Source organism: Poromitra crassiceps (assembly GCF_964638095.1).
Source record: "Poromitra crassiceps genome assembly, chromosome: 1".
NCBI lineage: Eukaryota > Metazoa > Chordata > Actinopteri > Beryciformes > Melamphaidae > Poromitra > Poromitra crassiceps.
In genome coordinates, this window is record NC_139623.1 from 49,998,174 (window position 1) to 50,015,522 (window position 17,349).

The 17,349-nt window shown below is 44.5% G+C and overlaps 1 protein-coding gene across 1 annotated transcript in view; it reads right to left on the reverse strand.

Moving 5' to 3' along the window:
• Positions 1–562: 562 nt before the first annotated feature.
• Positions 563–17,349, reverse strand: part of LOC310776484 (uncharacterized protein) — a 106,374-nt gene continuing 89,587 nt past the window's right edge. Inside the window, exons 13-20 of the mRNA XM_083636671.1 lie at positions 13,107–13,226; positions 12,439–12,553; positions 10,853–11,551; positions 9,453–9,546; positions 9,245–9,356; positions 6,235–6,283; positions 3,525–3,564; positions 563–3,359 (exon numbers count right to left, since the gene is read on the reverse strand). Of these exons, the coding sequence (XP_083492797.1) occupies positions 3,182–3,359; positions 3,525–3,564; positions 6,235–6,283; positions 9,245–9,356; positions 9,453–9,546; positions 10,853–11,551; positions 12,439–12,553; positions 13,107–13,226 (1,407 nt within the window). The 3' untranslated portion in view covers positions 563–3,181. The remainder of the gene's footprint in view (positions 3,360–3,524; positions 3,565–6,234; positions 6,284–9,244; positions 9,357–9,452; positions 9,547–10,852; positions 11,552–12,438; positions 12,554–13,106; positions 13,227–17,349) is intronic.

A 17,349-nucleotide genomic window follows, 5' to 3' on the forward strand; every position in this document is an offset into this window, starting at 1 on the left:
AAAAACTGCAGGTTGCTTATAATGATTGTATGAGAGTTCTACTTAGAAAACCCAGATGGTCGAGTGCCAGTCAATTGTTTTGTGAAGTAGGAGTGTGCACTTTTCATGCTCTTCTGAGAAATCTGACGTTTAAGTTTATTTGTCGTTTGAATGTATCTCATAATTTGATTATCATGCTGCTGACTCAACCCAGTTTCAGTAGTGTGAAATACCAATCGTACATTTGGAAACACTGGTATAGTGCCTTACTGTAGTGTTCTGATTGTTTTATTTTTTGTGTTTTAAATGTAGTGTTTTGTTTTTTTCTTGCTTGTGTGTCTTCTTATTGGACCTATGTGTCTGTCAATAAAGAGTTGATGATATACAAGAAATCACTGAGGTTTTGTAGTTCTCCCGGCACAGTCTTATTTTCTCAAGGACAAAACCAGCTACGACTGAAATCCATTTGTCCCCATTGTTGCGGCAACATAATACACTCTCTCTACAATGTAATCATACACTGGAATGTTTAATGTACAAATAAAGTTATACAATGCAGATCTCCCCCAAAGTTCCGCCCCCTCCAACAATGACAACATTTCAGTGCATGTTTTTACTTCTGTTTTGTGACATCGTGTCAAAACACTATCACTTAAATCTAAAGTGCCTCTACAATTTTTTTTTTTTTATCTCTACCAACAGTTGGGTAACAGTTTGGAAATACATGCTCAGCGCGATTCCAACGCGCACAGAGCGTTTTTTTGTTTTGTTTCATTTGAAAGAGGAGCGCTCCTAGCACGTCCTCCTTACCAGACTCTATTCATTCTCTATGGCATAGAGAAACACACATTGATTCTCTATGGCATAGAGAATGAATTGCAGAAAGGCGCTGGCTTCTCAAATACACGTGTCCTGTCAACACAGCCCCTTACAGTGTTTTTTCCATAAGGTTTGCTTGGTCAGAGTGTCATAAAACAAAAGTAAATGTTAGCTGTGTAGAGAACAAGATATGGCAAAATCAGTTTAGAAAATAATTTTGTTTCAATTCCCATTAACATTTAACCTGACGCTGCCAGATGGATGTAAGTTCGTTCACAGCATTGCTAACAAATGTTAGCATTTTGCAGGTGCCAAAAAGAAACCACAGCATAAAAAAAAAGAATCTTTTAGAACGTATTAATTGGGGGCTTCATTTGTCTCCAACATTGACATTTTTGCATTAGGCTTTTCCTCTCATCCAGAGCGACTGACAGCGAGTTCAGGACAGGCTTCTAAAAATATTTTCTACCACCGTCACCAGCTATTATTTTCATTTTTTACTATCCTCTCACAGGAATGCCGTCAGGGCACTGCGGCTCTCTTCCCCCCTCCTGAGCTGTCAGGGCTGCGGCTCTCACTCCCCCCGCCTCCTGACTGCTGGTTGCCCGTAATGATGTTGATATGGGAGTTGAAGCTTATTTGACTGTTTCACTCCCTGTTAAGACGCTCCGGATGAGATCATCATGCTGCATGCTGAAAAAAAATAAAAAAGCTTTCCCTTTAAACGCAAAAACTGACCTCAGGTCGGCATTTAAAACTTTGAGACACTTGACAAGACAAGTGACCTAATGACAGCTGCCTAGAGTGACATCTGCTGGTAAAAGATGGTTTAACACTTTACTGAGGGCATGCAGCACAGCTCCAACAGATTCTACTGTTTGAGTGATCAGAAGCTCTTCTGGTTTATTGCATGTGATGTCTTCCCATAAGCAAAATTAGAAATCATTATGGTTGAGGTGTAACACCGAGCTACATGAACTCAAAGGTCAGACTCTGTTTGCCAATACTGCAGCAGAAGCCGTCTGTCAGATCTACATTCAACCAAACCAACAGCAACTGAAGGTAATCTTATTTCTGCACGTGAAGAGGTAGTCCAAAACAACAACAAAAAAGACATAAAAACAGCAAAGAAAAATACAATTGGGGCACCCGAAGTCTATCAGTGACACCTAATAAGTCTCTGGGACAGACGGACAATATTTTGGGGTTTCTGGTGTAGAGGGGACATCAGTGCAAAAACCTCCACTTCCGTTATATTTTACAGTCTGACGATGTCCCATATGCAGGTATCTGCTCATAGAGGTGACCCGAAATGTCATCTGGACCTAAAACACCTACAAAAAGTATCGATTGATCAACTCCAACTCCATTCTCGCCTCAATCGGATTGCAATCTGGGAACCCAGAGTCTATTTTCATTTGAAAAATAGACTGGGACAGCCCTACCGTTTTTCCCAGCTTCCTGTACAGAGCGCCTCTCCTGCCACCGTCACTTCCTTTTCCGCGTCCGTTTCTAATAACGTTAACGTAAAAACACTGCATAGAAGACGTCAACTCATCTCACAACAACAGTGGAAAATGACTGGAGGTGTAGTTGTTGTGACTAGTAGTATCGCCAAAGTCACGGCGCAAATTGCTGTTCAGACTGTAAACAGTGGAGCATGGACACGGAAAAGGAAGTGACGTGCTCCACTTTGCAATTTGTGCCGCGACTTTGGCGATTCTACGAGTCACAACAACTACACTGCCAGTCATTTCCCACTGTTGTTGTGAGACGAGCTGACGTCTTCTATGCATGCGTGTTTTTGCGTTAACGTTATTAGAAACGGAAGTGACGGTGGCAGGAGAGACGCTCTGTACAGGAAGCTGGGAAAAACGGTAGGGCTGTCCCAGAGTCTATTTTTCGAGTAAAAATAGACTGGGTTCCCAGATTGATCGGATTGTAAACAATGACGGTTGAATGATGAAGGAAGCGCAAGTCTTGGCGCAGAGGTCCGCTCTACAGTGGAAACCCTAAAACATCAGAGTTTTAAGAGTTGTCAGACTGATAGAATAACGCTGCAGATTGAGAAAAATACAACTTAGTGGTAGAGAAAAAGGAGTTTTGACGCTGTTGAGCTTGGATCACAAGGTTTCTTCTGCATTCTGAGTGGTTTGGACACAAAGCAAAACTAGCTGAACCTTTTCAGTTTTCATTGCTTTACTTGCACGAATATTTTCAAAAAAATACATCTGCAACGTGTAGAATAACAAAGATCTGTGTGTAAAGCTACAGTATATGAACAAGTTGTTTCTGACCAAAACGTTAGGTGGAAGTTAATATTTCCAAAGTCATAAGTTAAGGCTTCCGTTTCCAGTATGATCAGTAAATACTGTAACAGTCTTCACTGCCTCCTCATCCTGCGTCTTTGGCTGGGCTTCTTGCCTCGGTGCTGGTTCTTAAAGTCCACCAGGCAGTCTGTGGCTTCAGAGATGGGAGTGAAGGCTCTGATAGGTGAGTCGCTGATCTTGAACTCTTCTGACTCCTCCTCTTCCTCCTGGTCCCGCAGGTCGATCACGTCTCTGAAAACAAACGGCGTGATCAATCCACAGAGCGCTCCTCGTCTCAGACGTAGCTAGAAACTCTCCCTTCTGTCTGACATTAGCTTTCCGCATGCATTCGCCTAATTTTGGCCCTTCATAGGAAAGAATACGGACACTTCTACTGTTAACCATCTTGTGTCTTACCCCAGTCTGCTGCTGAAGGCGGAGCCAGACGGGCCGGCCTCTGGAAACACACACACACACACACACACACACACACACACACAGACAGGAGGGGGAGTGTGTGACTCAGTAACTCAACTCAGGTTCAATCCATGTTGATTTTTGAAAGCCGCCCGGTAATATACAGCATCTTACATTTGATAGATCTGGTAAATGCAGGAATGCTGAATTTAGATTCAATACATTTTAACACATTGAGTGCCAGCCATTTTTTCAATGCTGTAGGTAAGTTGTGCCAGGTTTTTTTTTGAGGATTCTGGCTCATTTTACAAGAGCCGAGGATTCTTTTCTGTTAAGACTTCGTGAACACCAATCATCTAAAAAGAACTAATAGAATGTGTGCTTTCTCTGTCTAAAAGAGTTAGTTTGTAGAGTTAGTAGTTATGTAGATATTAGCTGTTGAGTACAGCATGGTTTCAGAGATTTTCAGATAGTTTTGAGATAAATGGATTTTTAGAACCACCTCACGTGCCTGTGATTATGGGTGCCCTTGGGCAAGTCTGTATACTGTTTTGTGTGTGTGTGTGTGTGTCTGTGTGTGTGTGTGTGTGTGTGTGTGTGTGTGTGTGTGTGTCTATAAACTCCTCCCTCCGTAGGTGTGGCTTTGCAGTGTTTTGTCACAGGCGAGTTTCTGTTGCCTCACAGATCCCAAAAAAATAGAAGGGAATCGCAGGAGCGGGGAAGAGGAGAGGAGAGGAGAGGCGAGGGGGGGGGGGTTAGACACGGGAGATAAATTCCTTCGCGATCCCCTTCTTCCAATCTTGAGGCAGCCTACTCCGCTCTGCTGCTGCTCCTCTGGGCTGCTGCTGCTGGCGGCTCTCGGGCGAGTCTGGAAACGGGCTCGTTCGTTTCTTGAGGTGTCGGCTGAGAGCTTTGAAGAAGCTTTTGCGATTCTGGTCTTATTTATGCGCAAAGGTACTCGAGTGTGTGTGTGTGTGTGTGAAATCGAAAGAGTTTTCGCCCAGCTATTTCCTTGAAAATTAGAATGGCTTTCTCCCGCGGACTGGCTTTCTCTCTGTCTGGAGAGAACTGTCGCCACTTAGTGGTCGGTAAAATAGATTATACACATTCTCTTCCTCCAATATTGATATAGAAGACGTAAAAGGGGTTGATTGATGTCCCACCGTCAAAAAAAATAAATGTTTATGTAAGACGAGATATCTCGTCTTTGGCACTCAACGGTTGGATTATGTAAGACGAGATATCTCGTCCATGGCACTCAACGTGTTAAGACCTTTTTTAACACATTGAGTGCCACAGCGCTTCAGTAAAATTGTCTGGAGCCTGTGCCAGATTCACTTCCATTCAGTTGAAAACAGCTATAGAATTTTTTCTATTAGGGCTATATGGACAGGGCTGGACTCTAATGAAACATTGGACACTCCTGCTTCTTTCAAAGAAGAAATTTTGTTTCTAGACAGTTCCATTATGAAATGACAGCCTCTGAAAGAAGAGCACTTTCAAGGGTTTTCTGCTGTCTTTTTTTACTTTTCAAGATAAAGTCACTTTTATGAATACTTTTTGCACTCTAATTTCAAGCACATTCACTGACTCTAGCTAATATTTTCTGATGTAGTGACATGGTGTAGTTCTGTGCAGCCTGCGTGCCCCACCCCCCTCTCCCCCCCTCTCCACCCCTGAGCTGCAAACTCCTCCCCACACGCACACAGTCTATTTTCGCAGCCTCCGTTTTTGCCCCGGGCGGATCCCAGCGCGACAAGGAAATGGCAAACGGGACTGCAGGAAAAGGTTTGGCCATTCGGCTTCGGGTGCTGCCTTTCTGGCAGGTAATCGTGTGGAGAAACTATATGCAGACAGATAGACAGAGGCAGAAGAGCTCAGTTGTGGGCGCGGATCGCAGCCAACTGTCAGCTGCAGACAGAGCAATCTATATGGCTCTGGCTGCAGCATGCATCGGTGTCTCTTTGATCACGGCTTTCTCCGCTTTCTCCTGCACAAAGTAAAGGATCTGAGGTGGGTGGCGCAGCTCCCGTGTAGATTTTTAAGGTGGCGCCGTGTGATCCCTTGAAGGGATTCATGCTCACTGGCTGGGTACGACCTTAAACAGCAGAATTATGGAATAATATGAATTATGATTTTAGGACGTCCACAGACGTCCTTGGCACTTCTCGTTACTTTTTTTTAGGACGTCCACAGACGTCCTTGGCACTCAATGTGTTAAGACCTTTTCAACGCCACTTTCGTGATAATTGCTAGGGGTGTAAGTCACAAGTTTAACCACGATATTCTTTGGACGATGGTGCGATAACTGCTGATATCACATTCTGGCATGATACAATTTTGATTGATTTCAGGAGTCTGTGATCGATATGAGATGATATATGCAAATTTAACACAATCAGCTACAAAATCTAATACCTCATCAAATGGCGATTAAGACTTTTTAAAACCTTTTAAGGGCGTTAATTTTCCCTAAATTGTTTGATCAACTTTTAATACTTTTCAAGACACCGCGGATACCCTGTAGATACATAGAGATTGAAACAGAAACCTTGGTGATAGGAATCCAAAGATAAAAAATACTGCAGTAAATAAAAACTTAGTTTAGCTGCACAGTGATAAAATAAAGAAGCATAAAAAAATAAAAATAAAATAATAAGACAAAAAAGGAGCTCATAAGAAAATCAAACACAAACAAATCAAGACTCACCTGAATCCCCGTGCTCCGTTTGCTCCAGTGCCGACAGTAGGTTTCCCTTCTGGAAGGTTAGATATAGAAAATAGCATGCATATATATATATATTTATAAAACGGCTCTCTCAAATCAAGCAATCTGATTGGTTCCAAGCCATGGTATAAATACCGTATACCACTCTCATAACCCATGGCCATGGGTTATGAGACGCAACTCTCTTACTAAAAGGCTTTGGTTACCTCAAATGACAATGTAGAAAAAACAAAAATGGCGGAGAAAGCTGTCAGATCCTTGTGAATCGATCTTCGCTTATAACTTTACTAATACTTCGCAGAAAATTATGTTTTGTACAAGAATAGACGCGGGCTAATGTCTTCTTTGCAAAAAAAAGGCTGTTAACCCCGCATTTCTAAATAAGACGTAACGTTAGTTGGTGTCGGGCTTTGCAGAAAGCTCTCAGCTTCTCAGCAAGCGCCAGGATTGGCCAATGTCAACTTCAGTCTCCAGAACGATCCAATCAAATCACCCGCACGTCTATCTTCTTGCTAGAGGTCCCGCCTTACAGTAGTGTTTCAACTGACTCTATCAGAATGCCATGCCAGTCGGACTTATAGTATTATTATTATTATTATTATATTATCATACTTGGAAACCGTTTTATAAAAGCAATATAGCACTCGAGCTGCGTGTGTTGTGGCATATATCCCGCTGCTCAGCAGTTATCCCACTCGGCCTGCGGCCTCGTGGGATAACAGCTGATCAGCGGGATATATTTGCCACAACACACTGGCTCTCATGCTATATTGCTTAAAAAAAAATATATATATATATATATATATATATATATATATATATAGCATAGCATGTGTGTGTGTATATATTTAGCATATATATACAGCATATATATAGCGCATATATATATATATCAGGGCTTAAAATTCACTTTGCAAACAGGGGGGGTGAAATTCCCCCTTTATGTTATTCAGATAGGGGGGATTTATAGACTTTGGGGGGTATTTTTTCATATAACGACAAATATCTGCTTCTAAGCGATAATAATTTCACATTTTTGTAATTAAAAGGAAGTTCTTAACCTGTAGTTTATGCACACCCGAGTCTAAATTACTATGACTTTTTTCATTGTGTTTTATCTGCAGACTACGCAGTCCTAGGCTTTCGGTTCTATCAAAGCCTTTATATTTTTGTATTGAGTCATACTACACTTTAATAAAACACGTATTATATATTATTAAGTGTTCTTTGTTTTGTGTTCACAATAGTGATGTCAGTTAGATTTGGTTACATCTGCCTTTCTTACTGTCATGTTACTGGCAAAGCTGTTTGAATTTTGCATTGGGGAGAGTTCTATTGAAGTGAATGGGAAGTCTGTCCCACTATAAACGATTATCTGTGTCATTCCACTTTATTGAAAATGTTTCCACCTGTTTAAAGAAAAGACATTATGTGATGTTGACTGATGTTTTTATGTATTACATAAAATATTACACACGTTTTCTTTAATCAGGTGGAAGCATTTTTCAATCAAAAGTGAAAGGACACAGATATTGGACCCTATCTTCGTACAGGCGATATCCCCTATTTATGCTTGCGCACCTGTTTGCGCGTGCCTTAACGTAGGCAAGATAACAGTCCGCCTTGCGTATTTGTCCAGGTGTTATGCCGAGTTTTGCACCCCCGACCCGGCAGCAAAAAAAAGCATCCCCACCTCACGGGAGCATAATTGTAATGATTTATACAGAAACATAACTGTTTAAAAATGATATAATTGTTTGGGTAGATGTGACCTCCCTGTTTTTAAGTTAAAACAGACCCAAAATCTCATGAGGATGCAATACTCGTGGGGGAGCATAATTGATCACAACAACGGGCACAAGCGCAGATGAGAGGCGTGCCAAATTTTATGCGCGGCGCAAACAGGATTTGGGCGGTGTTAACCACCAGAATTATTCACAGGTGTGGTCTGGCAATGCCTGGGCGTTACTTAAATCAGATTCCCGTCTTGCAGTCTGCTGCATAATCTGCTGGTTACCCAATTTTAGCAGCCGAATTTTATGTCCTGGGGTGGCACATCCGTGCGTAATGACGTTTCTGCGCTGCGCGGAGATTATGGTGCGCTCGAGCGCAGCGAGGTATTTAGCGCGTAAGAGGTCCTTTTCAAAGCTCTTAGCGCAAAGTAATTGTGCGCTGCTGACGATAGGATAATGCCATCTATCCCCACATTTTAGCGCTGAAACGCCTGCTTTGGCATGTGGCACGCCTATGCCCAGTACAATTATAACAGGCGTGCGCTTGTGCCCGCCCCCAATTTGCATTGCGCAAAAATTCCCGCTTTTGGGAAGATAGGGCCCAGAATGGTTTATAGAGGGACTGACTTACCCTGCAATTTAACATTAGCTCCGGTTAGCCACCGGTTAGCCGGCTGTTTATGGAGCCACCGACCAACACAAAACCTGGACGTTTCATTTCGGGTAAAACATGAGTTTTTTTTTTAACGGCAGCTCTGGGAGTATGACATTCTTTGAATGCGGGGATATTTGGTGCTTGCCGAGTGGGGAGGCTACCGGCTACGCCTGAGGCAACGTTCTGGTTCAGCAAAACAGTCCGTCGCCAAATGTGTCCGACCAGTCATCCGTATTCACCAACATTGGTTCCGCACCATCGGCTTAACATAATAGACATCGGCGACTTCTCCCGCATTATAAATTACAAATCTGTGGGAATTGACAAAAATATGTGCGATTCTCGCAATCCCGCGCTGAATTTTAAGCCCTGTATATATATATATATATTAGGGGTGGGAATCTCTAGGCACCTCACGATTCGATTCAATTTTGATTAGATTATAAAACGATTATCGATGCATCTTTTTTAGCATTGAGTTCTATATCAACAACTAACACAATGTTTCACATAAAATTGATCAGAAATTGCCCACAAATTGAACAGTGGGCATGGAGTAAAACAGCAGTGATGCACATTATTATGGGTGTATTGGGAGGCGTACCAGTGCGGTGCTGGAGGCCTGGCGTTGGAGGCATTCCTCTGTGTGTCTGCAGTATTCACTCACAGGAACAGGTATCTGGCAGACGTAACATTTCTCTCGTTTCTGATTGGCCCTGCGGCAGACGAGACCGATTGAAATGAGTCTGGCAAAAAATACACAGCGATCTTTAGGGAGCTGGGTGTCATCAGTGACGGTCAAACCTACTTACTTGCCAAGGTTTGAGGGACCAGTGGGTTCTTCAGCAGTTAGTACTTCTTCCTTTCTGGTTCTCTTCCTCAGAGGCCTGTGCAGTGTTATATATTCTGTGATATGGGAGGGAGGGAAATCACACCGAGGTGTTGAAGTAAGTGGTGCAGGTCAATGACAACGGTCTCTGTCTAAAATGGCAAACTGTCGTCGCGTTCTGGGCTTTGCTTCTGCGTTTATACACAATGTTTGTGAGAACTATTTGCGTGCAGACTGGAGTCGCAAAATGTCATCACCAACTCCAAGCAGCGTCAAGTCAGCCAGAATAAAACGGAAACTTCTGGTTTGAACCTTCACAGTAATGGCAGTTAAATAAAATAATAGCCTTATTGATGCATGTTGCAATGTTTTTTGTGTGATCCGACATACACAGAACACAGACAAAGCAGAGGAATATCTGCTGCCTTCGAAAAGTCAATTTGAACCCGTAGTGAGTCGACTGTTCTGTTTTTAATTTACCCAGTAATAAATTAGAGCTTTTATTATGAAAGTAAAAGTGCCTAGCTTCCGGTATTCTGTATATTTCTAGTGGGATTGATGAAGCTTCATAAGACTAAACTTAAAAATGAATTATCCACATCATAGAGTGACACAGAAGTCGGTGATAAACTGCTGCAGATTGGTTGCATTACAGAATAAAAACCCAGTAAAGCCCTGTTTTCACAGCCCCTGAGAGAGGAAATCGATGTATCTGACCGTGAGTTAGGGTTGGCACGATGGACGATGGCATCGACCATCGTGATTGGCCGACCCCCCATCGACCTCTGAGCCGTCTACATCGGATCATCGTGATTAATTATCTGTTCGAAATAAATTTGTGACGTTTTAATAATAAAAAAGACCAAGTCCACTCACCGTGACGCGTGGGGGACGCGCCGTCGGCATTAAACGAGCGCCCCCAGTTCAGACTCAGAGAAGCCTCCCCTCCCCCTCCTCTTTAGTGCTTCTCTGCACTGGGAGCGCTTGTTTAATGTCTGCTTGTTTAATGGGCGTCCCCCGCGCATGAGAAGTCAATTCTTTTGTTGCGAAAACTTTTAAGACAAAGAAGAAACTTCACGTTCTTTCCTGTTTTCAACCCAAAGTGAGTACAAGTCTTCAACTGTGAATTTAAAGGCCGGCTTTACCGTGGGGAATATGAATATATATTAATTCTTAAAAAATCTTAAATTTCGAATCCGTTGAAATTTTTGAAATTGCTTGTTCACAGCCAGAGAAAAAAATAAATGAAAAAAAAAAAAAAAAAAAAATTGGGCCAGGTGACGCGTTTCGCGTCGAAACGCGTCACCTGGCCCATTTTTATTTATTTTTTTTGGCCCCAAAAATCCAGTATGACTCGGGCTCTAGTGTAGGATAAGAAAATACCTGGAAAGCCATCGTCCTCGGGCCTCGGGTCCTCCACCACCTCCACATCTCCGTTGCAGTAGGCTGCGTGCATCTCGATCTCCGCCAGGGGGAAGGAGCCCTGACAGATGGGACAGTCCACACGGGGTTTGGGGCTCTGAGGTGGAAAGTCCACGCTGAGTTTGGGGCTCGGAGGTGGAAAGTCCACGGTGAGTCTGGGGCTCTGAGGTGGAAAGTCCACGCTGAGTTTGGGGCTCTGAGGTGGAAAGTCCACGGTGAGTCTGGAGCTCTGAGGTGCAAAGTGCACGCTGGGTTTGGGGCTCTGGGGTGTACAGTCCACGCGGGGTTTGGGGCTCTGAGGTGGACAGTCCACGGCAAGTTTGGGGCTCTGAGGTGGACCGTCCACGTTGAGTTTGGGGCTCTGAGGTGGAAAGTCCACGCTGAGTTTGGGGCTCTGAGGTGGAAAGTCCACGTTCAGTTTGGGACTCTGGGGTGTGACAACTGCTTCTAGTCCCGGAGCCCTGTGCACCTGCACCACCGCTCGGTGCAGGCGTGCCTTTATCTGCTCCACCTTTGGATTCCTCTGTATCTCCTCCACCTCTGAATCCTTCTCCTCCTCCAACTCTGTACCCCTCTGCTCCTCCTCCATCATCAGGTCTTGCCCTCTGTTAGTGTTGCTATCTGGGATGTTCCTCTCCATCTCCCAGGTGTCCGCTGGGCCTGCAGACAGTGACAAACCATCACTTTGATGTTTTGTTTCCTAGCTGAATACTGGGAAAGTGTAGCCTGGTCAAAAACAACAACATCCTGATCAAGTGACCTCACATTCTGTTTTGCGTCTGGACTTCCAGCTGCACGCATTGATTTCAGTGGGCTGGAGTACTTGCTTTGACAGACAACTCCTTCAACCAATCAGCGTTGGATCCAGTCAAATCCAAATCCAATCCGAAGAACGGAAAAAAAAAAAAAATCTGCTGAGAAACTCCGCTGTTGCATACTCTTGTTCTTGTTTAATTGTTCTTATTGAGTCTATTTCTGTAAGAACTGCACTTATGTCTGTGTTTACTCTACCAACGTTAACGTTACCGCTCGGTGCTTCGGGAGACGCCATTACCGTTTTGCCAGCAGAGGCCCAATTTGACCCGGTTACATCATCAACTACAACGCAGTCCTTGATTGGCCCGGTTACATTGTCATTTTTAGGAAATCGATGTGGGCGGCTGGAAGTCCACACTGACAGGTAGGCAGAATGTGAGCTTGTGTGGATCAGGATGGTTTTTATACTAGGCTAGTGAAAGTGATACTGTGATACAAACGTGGACATTTCTTTTTCTGCAAGTTACTTTTCAGCACCTGGGGGGCTATGTTTAAGTCTTGCTTGGTTTTCAATTGAACCAAAGAGTTACTCTGAGACACAACCTGATTTGTAAGGAGAAACATTTAAAAAATGTGCTTTAGGAAGCTGTTTAAACACACATTTGATTCTATTTTCAGCATCATTTTACTGCGACACCAGGTAAAAGCGTAAAGGTGAAAAATTGGCAAAATTCAGTAGTCAATATTGCGATTTAGATTTTGCGTTATTATTTCTAAGTATGCAGCCGTACCGTCCACCTCCATCCCCTCCTCGTGCTGCTGCACCTTCTCATGCTGCTTATGGTCTGGAGGCCTGTCTGGGAGGAGGCTCTGGCTCTCAAGCAGGGTCAGGCTGTTCACTTCAGGCTGTGGATGAACATAAGGTGAGGTCACATTTTACGAAATCATTTGATTTGAATAAGAGGTCCTTTTCAAAGCTCTTAGCGCAAAGTAATTGTGCGCTGCTGACGATAGGATAATGCCATCTATCCCCACATTTTAGCGCTGAAACGCCTGCTTTGGCATGTGGCATGCCTATGTCCAGTACAATTATAACAGGCGTGCGCTTGTGCCCACCCCTAATTTGCATTGTGCAAACACTAAATTCCCGCTTTTGTGAAAATAGGGCCCAGAATGGTTTATAGAGGGACTGACTTACCCTGCAATTTAACATTAGCTCCGGTTAGCCACCGGTTAGCCGGCTGTTTATGGAGCCACCGACCAACACAAAACCTGGACGTTTCATTTCGGGTAAAACATGAGTTTTTTTTTTAACGCCAGCTCTGGGAGTATGACATTGCCTCAGGCTACGCCTGAGGCAACGTTCTGGTTCAGCAAAACAGTCCGTCGCTAAATGTGTCCGACCAGTCATCCGTATTCACCAACGTTGGTTCCGCAACATAATAGTTGGGAGGCGTACCAGTGCGGTGCTGGAGGCCTGGCGTTGGAGGCATTCCTCTGTGTGTCTGCAGTATTCACTCACAGGAACAGGTATCTGGCAGACGTAACATTTCTCTCGTTTCTGATTTTCTATCACTTTCTTTACGATGAGAAAGAGAAGAGGAAATGGCTGGGTTACAATTCGGAGAAAGTACCTAGAAAAACAAAGTTTGGCGCTAAGTCTAAACAGATTATCTATAAAAAGTTATGTTAAATTCAAAAATTATTTATAAAAAGATATCTAAAAAGATTCACGGGATCCGCCATCGTTGTTTTGAATGAGGCGAATGAGGAGCGGTGGTGCTTGGCCCCGGAGGTGACGTGGGGTGAACGTCTGTCGTCAGTCTTAACAACCGAATTGCGTTTTGCCACATGGAGACGTGAAGGGGAGCATTATCACAGAATTCCACTCTGGACCCACATTACAGTTTTTTGCGTTTTCAGGGCCGAATAACGCCGTGGTCATGGAAACAGAAGGCCCAAACGCAAGAAAAGTTAGCTATTTCAGCGTTGTCATGTAAACTTGGCCTTAGGAGCTGTGCAGGTTGGCCCCTTCTCCACCGCCCGCCCTCTCCATATGCATAGGATACCACTCCTGATTGGTCTATCCTCTCATGCTACAAACGAACATTGTGCTACAAACGGACACACACGTCGCGTATAGAAGTGGCTGCACCGCATAAAAAACACCACAGACAAGCAGAAACAGATCAAGCGGATGTATATATATATATATATATATACAGTATATATATATATATATATATATATATAGATGTGTATACCATAAATATATATATACATACATACATACATACATATATATATATATATATATATTACATTACATTACGTCATTTGGCAGACGCTTTTTTTTTTTTTTTTTTTTTTTAACTCATTGAGTGCCAATGACGACAATCGTCGTCAATTCAAATAGTAATGTTGAGTGCCAATGACGACGATTGTCGTCAATTGCGTTTTTTGACGGTGGGACGTGGATCAAAGCCTGATCCATCTCCTGTGAAAGTATGGTGGATGTTGAATGTGTAAAAGCTATTTTACGGACACATTAGGTGGCGACAGTGCTCTCCAGATTAGAGAAAGGCGAGGAAAAAACAGAGAAGAAGTCATGGGGAAACGGAAATCGCATCGGTATGCATGAAGCATAACGTTAGCTGTGCCAGTGAACAGCAGCCAATCTGCTGCCACAATTGAGCCCCTCCGTCTCCGCTGCGATAGCCCATCCGCATGATTAGTTGTGGAGTTGTTATTATTCTCAACTGGAAGCGATGGGAGCCGGTGACAAATTCACGCGGAACGCTGTAAAAAAGCTGGATGTAGCGCACTTTTCAGTGCAGAGCAAACGCAGCAGAGAGCCACCAGAGACACTCCCACGGAGGTGGGGTTTGCAGTTGAGCGGGGTGGGGCACGCAGGGCAGCATACAACACCGACCCAGACAGACCCAGACAGCAGGACAGGATTGGCAAACACAAGCTAGAATATCTGATGCCCACCAGCAGTAAATCAAGACCAGCAAGAAGCTGCAACCAGCAGCGCACACAGGGGCCAGCGCTGCTGGTTGCAGCTAAAAAATATTATTTTGCCAAACAAAATTCATTTGTTTTCACTGTTTTATTGAAGGAAATTATTTTTGAGGTGTCACTACATCAGAAAATATTAGCTTCAGAGTCAGTCATGTGCTTGAAATGCTTCATTTCACAAAAGGCTGATTATCTCAGCTTCTAATTTGAAACGTCTGTTTTTGGTGAAATCAACCTATCTTCTCCGGCTCATAACTAAAGAACGGAAAATGATATCAATAAACTTTTTTTTGCTGATGATAGAAGAGAGTCTCATCGTTCTTTGGGCGTGTTCGGTGTTTACATAGTAATATCACACAATATTCTGTGGGCCTCGAGAAATCACTGAAAACGCTCTGAAACTCTGGCACTGGGAGCATCCGTTTTCCAAAAGTGGCTGGCACTCAATGAGTTAATAGAAAGAGAGAGAAAGAAGTTCGATCAAGAAGGGCCCAGATGGAGCCTGAAAAGATGAGTCTTTAGTCTTTTCCGAAAGATCGGCAGTGATTCAGCAGTCCTGACCGAAGGTGGCAGCTCGTTCCACCATTGGGGTGCCAGGGATGAGAAGAGTCGAGATCGGGATGAGCGACTTTTGAGCGCCCGTAGCGAAGGAGGGGCGAGGCGCCCTGCACTGGTGGAGGAGCGAAGGGAGCGGTGAGAGGTTTGGAACCTGACCATAGATTGCAGGTACAGGGGAGCTGACTGGTGTACTGCCCTGTAGGCCAGTACCAGTGTCTTGAATTTGATGCGAGCTGAGATGGGAAGCCAGTGGAGGTCCCGGAAGAGGGGAGTGACATGAGAGAATTTGGGTTGGTTGAATACCAGACGGGCTGCAGCGTTCTGAATGAGCTGAAGCGGTCGGATGTCGGTGGCAGGTAGGCCAGCCAGGAGCACGTTGCAGTAGTCCAGGCGAGGGATGATAAGTGACTGGACCAGGAGTTGAGTCGCTTCTCTTGTGAGGAAGGGACGGATTTTGCGGATGTTGTAGAGGGAGAACCTACAGGAGCGTGATGTCGCAGCTATGTTGGCTGAGCAAGACAGCTGGTTGTCGAGGATCACCCCAAGGTTCTTAGCTGTTTGGGAGGGAAGTACAGTGGTGTTGTCGATGGAGATGGAGAGATCTGCGAGAGGACAGTCTTTCCCTGGGAGGAAGAGTAGCTCTGTCTTACCAAGGTTGAGCTTGAGGTGGTGGGCAGACATCCAGTCGCCAATGTCCTTGAGACATGCAGAGATGCGAGCCTCGATTTGAGTGTCGGAGGGGGGGAAGGAAAGGAAACGTTGGGTGTCATCAGCATAGCAGTGATAAGAGAAGCCATGAGAAGAGATCACATAGGCAAGAGATCTGATATAGAGAAGGAAAAGTAAGGGGCCCAGGACTGAGCCCTGGGGGACACCAGTGGTAAGAGGGCAGGATCTGGAGACGGACCCTCTCCATAAGACCTGGTATGAGCGGTTCGAGAGATAGGAAGCAAACCAGGAGAGTGCAGAACCTGAAATGCCGAGGTCAGACAGAGTGGAAAGAAGGATTTGGTGATTGACTGTATCGAAGGCAGCAGACAGGTCAAGGAGGACAAGGACAGAGGAGAGGGATGAGGCCTTAGCAGTGTGAAGGGCCTCTGTGACAGCAAGAAAAGCTGTCTCAGTGGAGTGAGAAGCCTTGAAACCGGACTGCAGAGGGTCCAAGAGGTCATTCTGGGAGAGAGAGAGAGAAAGTTGTTTGGGGTTTTGGAAAGGAATGAGAGAAGAGAGACAGGTCTGTAGTTCTGAATAGCAGTAGGGTCAAGGGAGGGTTTCTTAAGCAGAGGCTTGACTCTTGCAGTCTTTAGAGCAGGCGGAACAAGACCAGAGGACAGAGAGGAGTTTATGAAGGTAGTGAGGAAGGGAGATATGTCAGGTGAGATGGTTTGGAGGAGAGAGGAAGGGATGGGATCGAGGGGGCAGTAAGTGGCTCGGTTCGAGCTGATGAGTTTAAGCACCTCATCGGGAGAGAGGGGGGAGAAGGAAGGAAATCCAGGGACCAAGGGCCGAGGAGCAGAATTGGAGTCGGGAGTGTTAGTGAGGGTGGCTGGAGGATGGAAGGAGGAGCTGATGTCATCCACCTTTTTAGTAAAGAAGGTTACAAAATCATCAGCAGAGAGGGAGGAGGGGGGGGAGGGTTGAGGAGCGTCGAGAAGGTGGAGAACAGTTTACTGGGGTTGGATGCAGAGGACAGGATTTCAGAGATGAAGAAGGAGGTTTTTGCTTTGGAGACAGCAGAGGTGAAGTTGGAGTATGACATTCTTTGAATGCGGGGATATTTGGTGCTTGCCGAGTGGGGAGGCTACCGGCTACGCCTGAGGCAACGTTCAGGTTCAGCAAAACAGTCCGTCGCCAAATGTGTCCGACCAGTCATCCGTATTCACCAACATTGGTTCCGCACCATCGGCTTAACATAATAGACATCGGCGACTTCTCCCGCATTATAAATTACAAATCTGTGGGAATTGACAAAAATATGTGCGATTCTCGCAATCCCGCGCTGAATTTTAAGCCCTGTATATATATATATATATATATATATATATTAGGGGTGGGAATCTCTAGGCACCTCACGATTCGATTCAATTATAAAACGATTATCGATGCATCTTTTTTTTTCATTA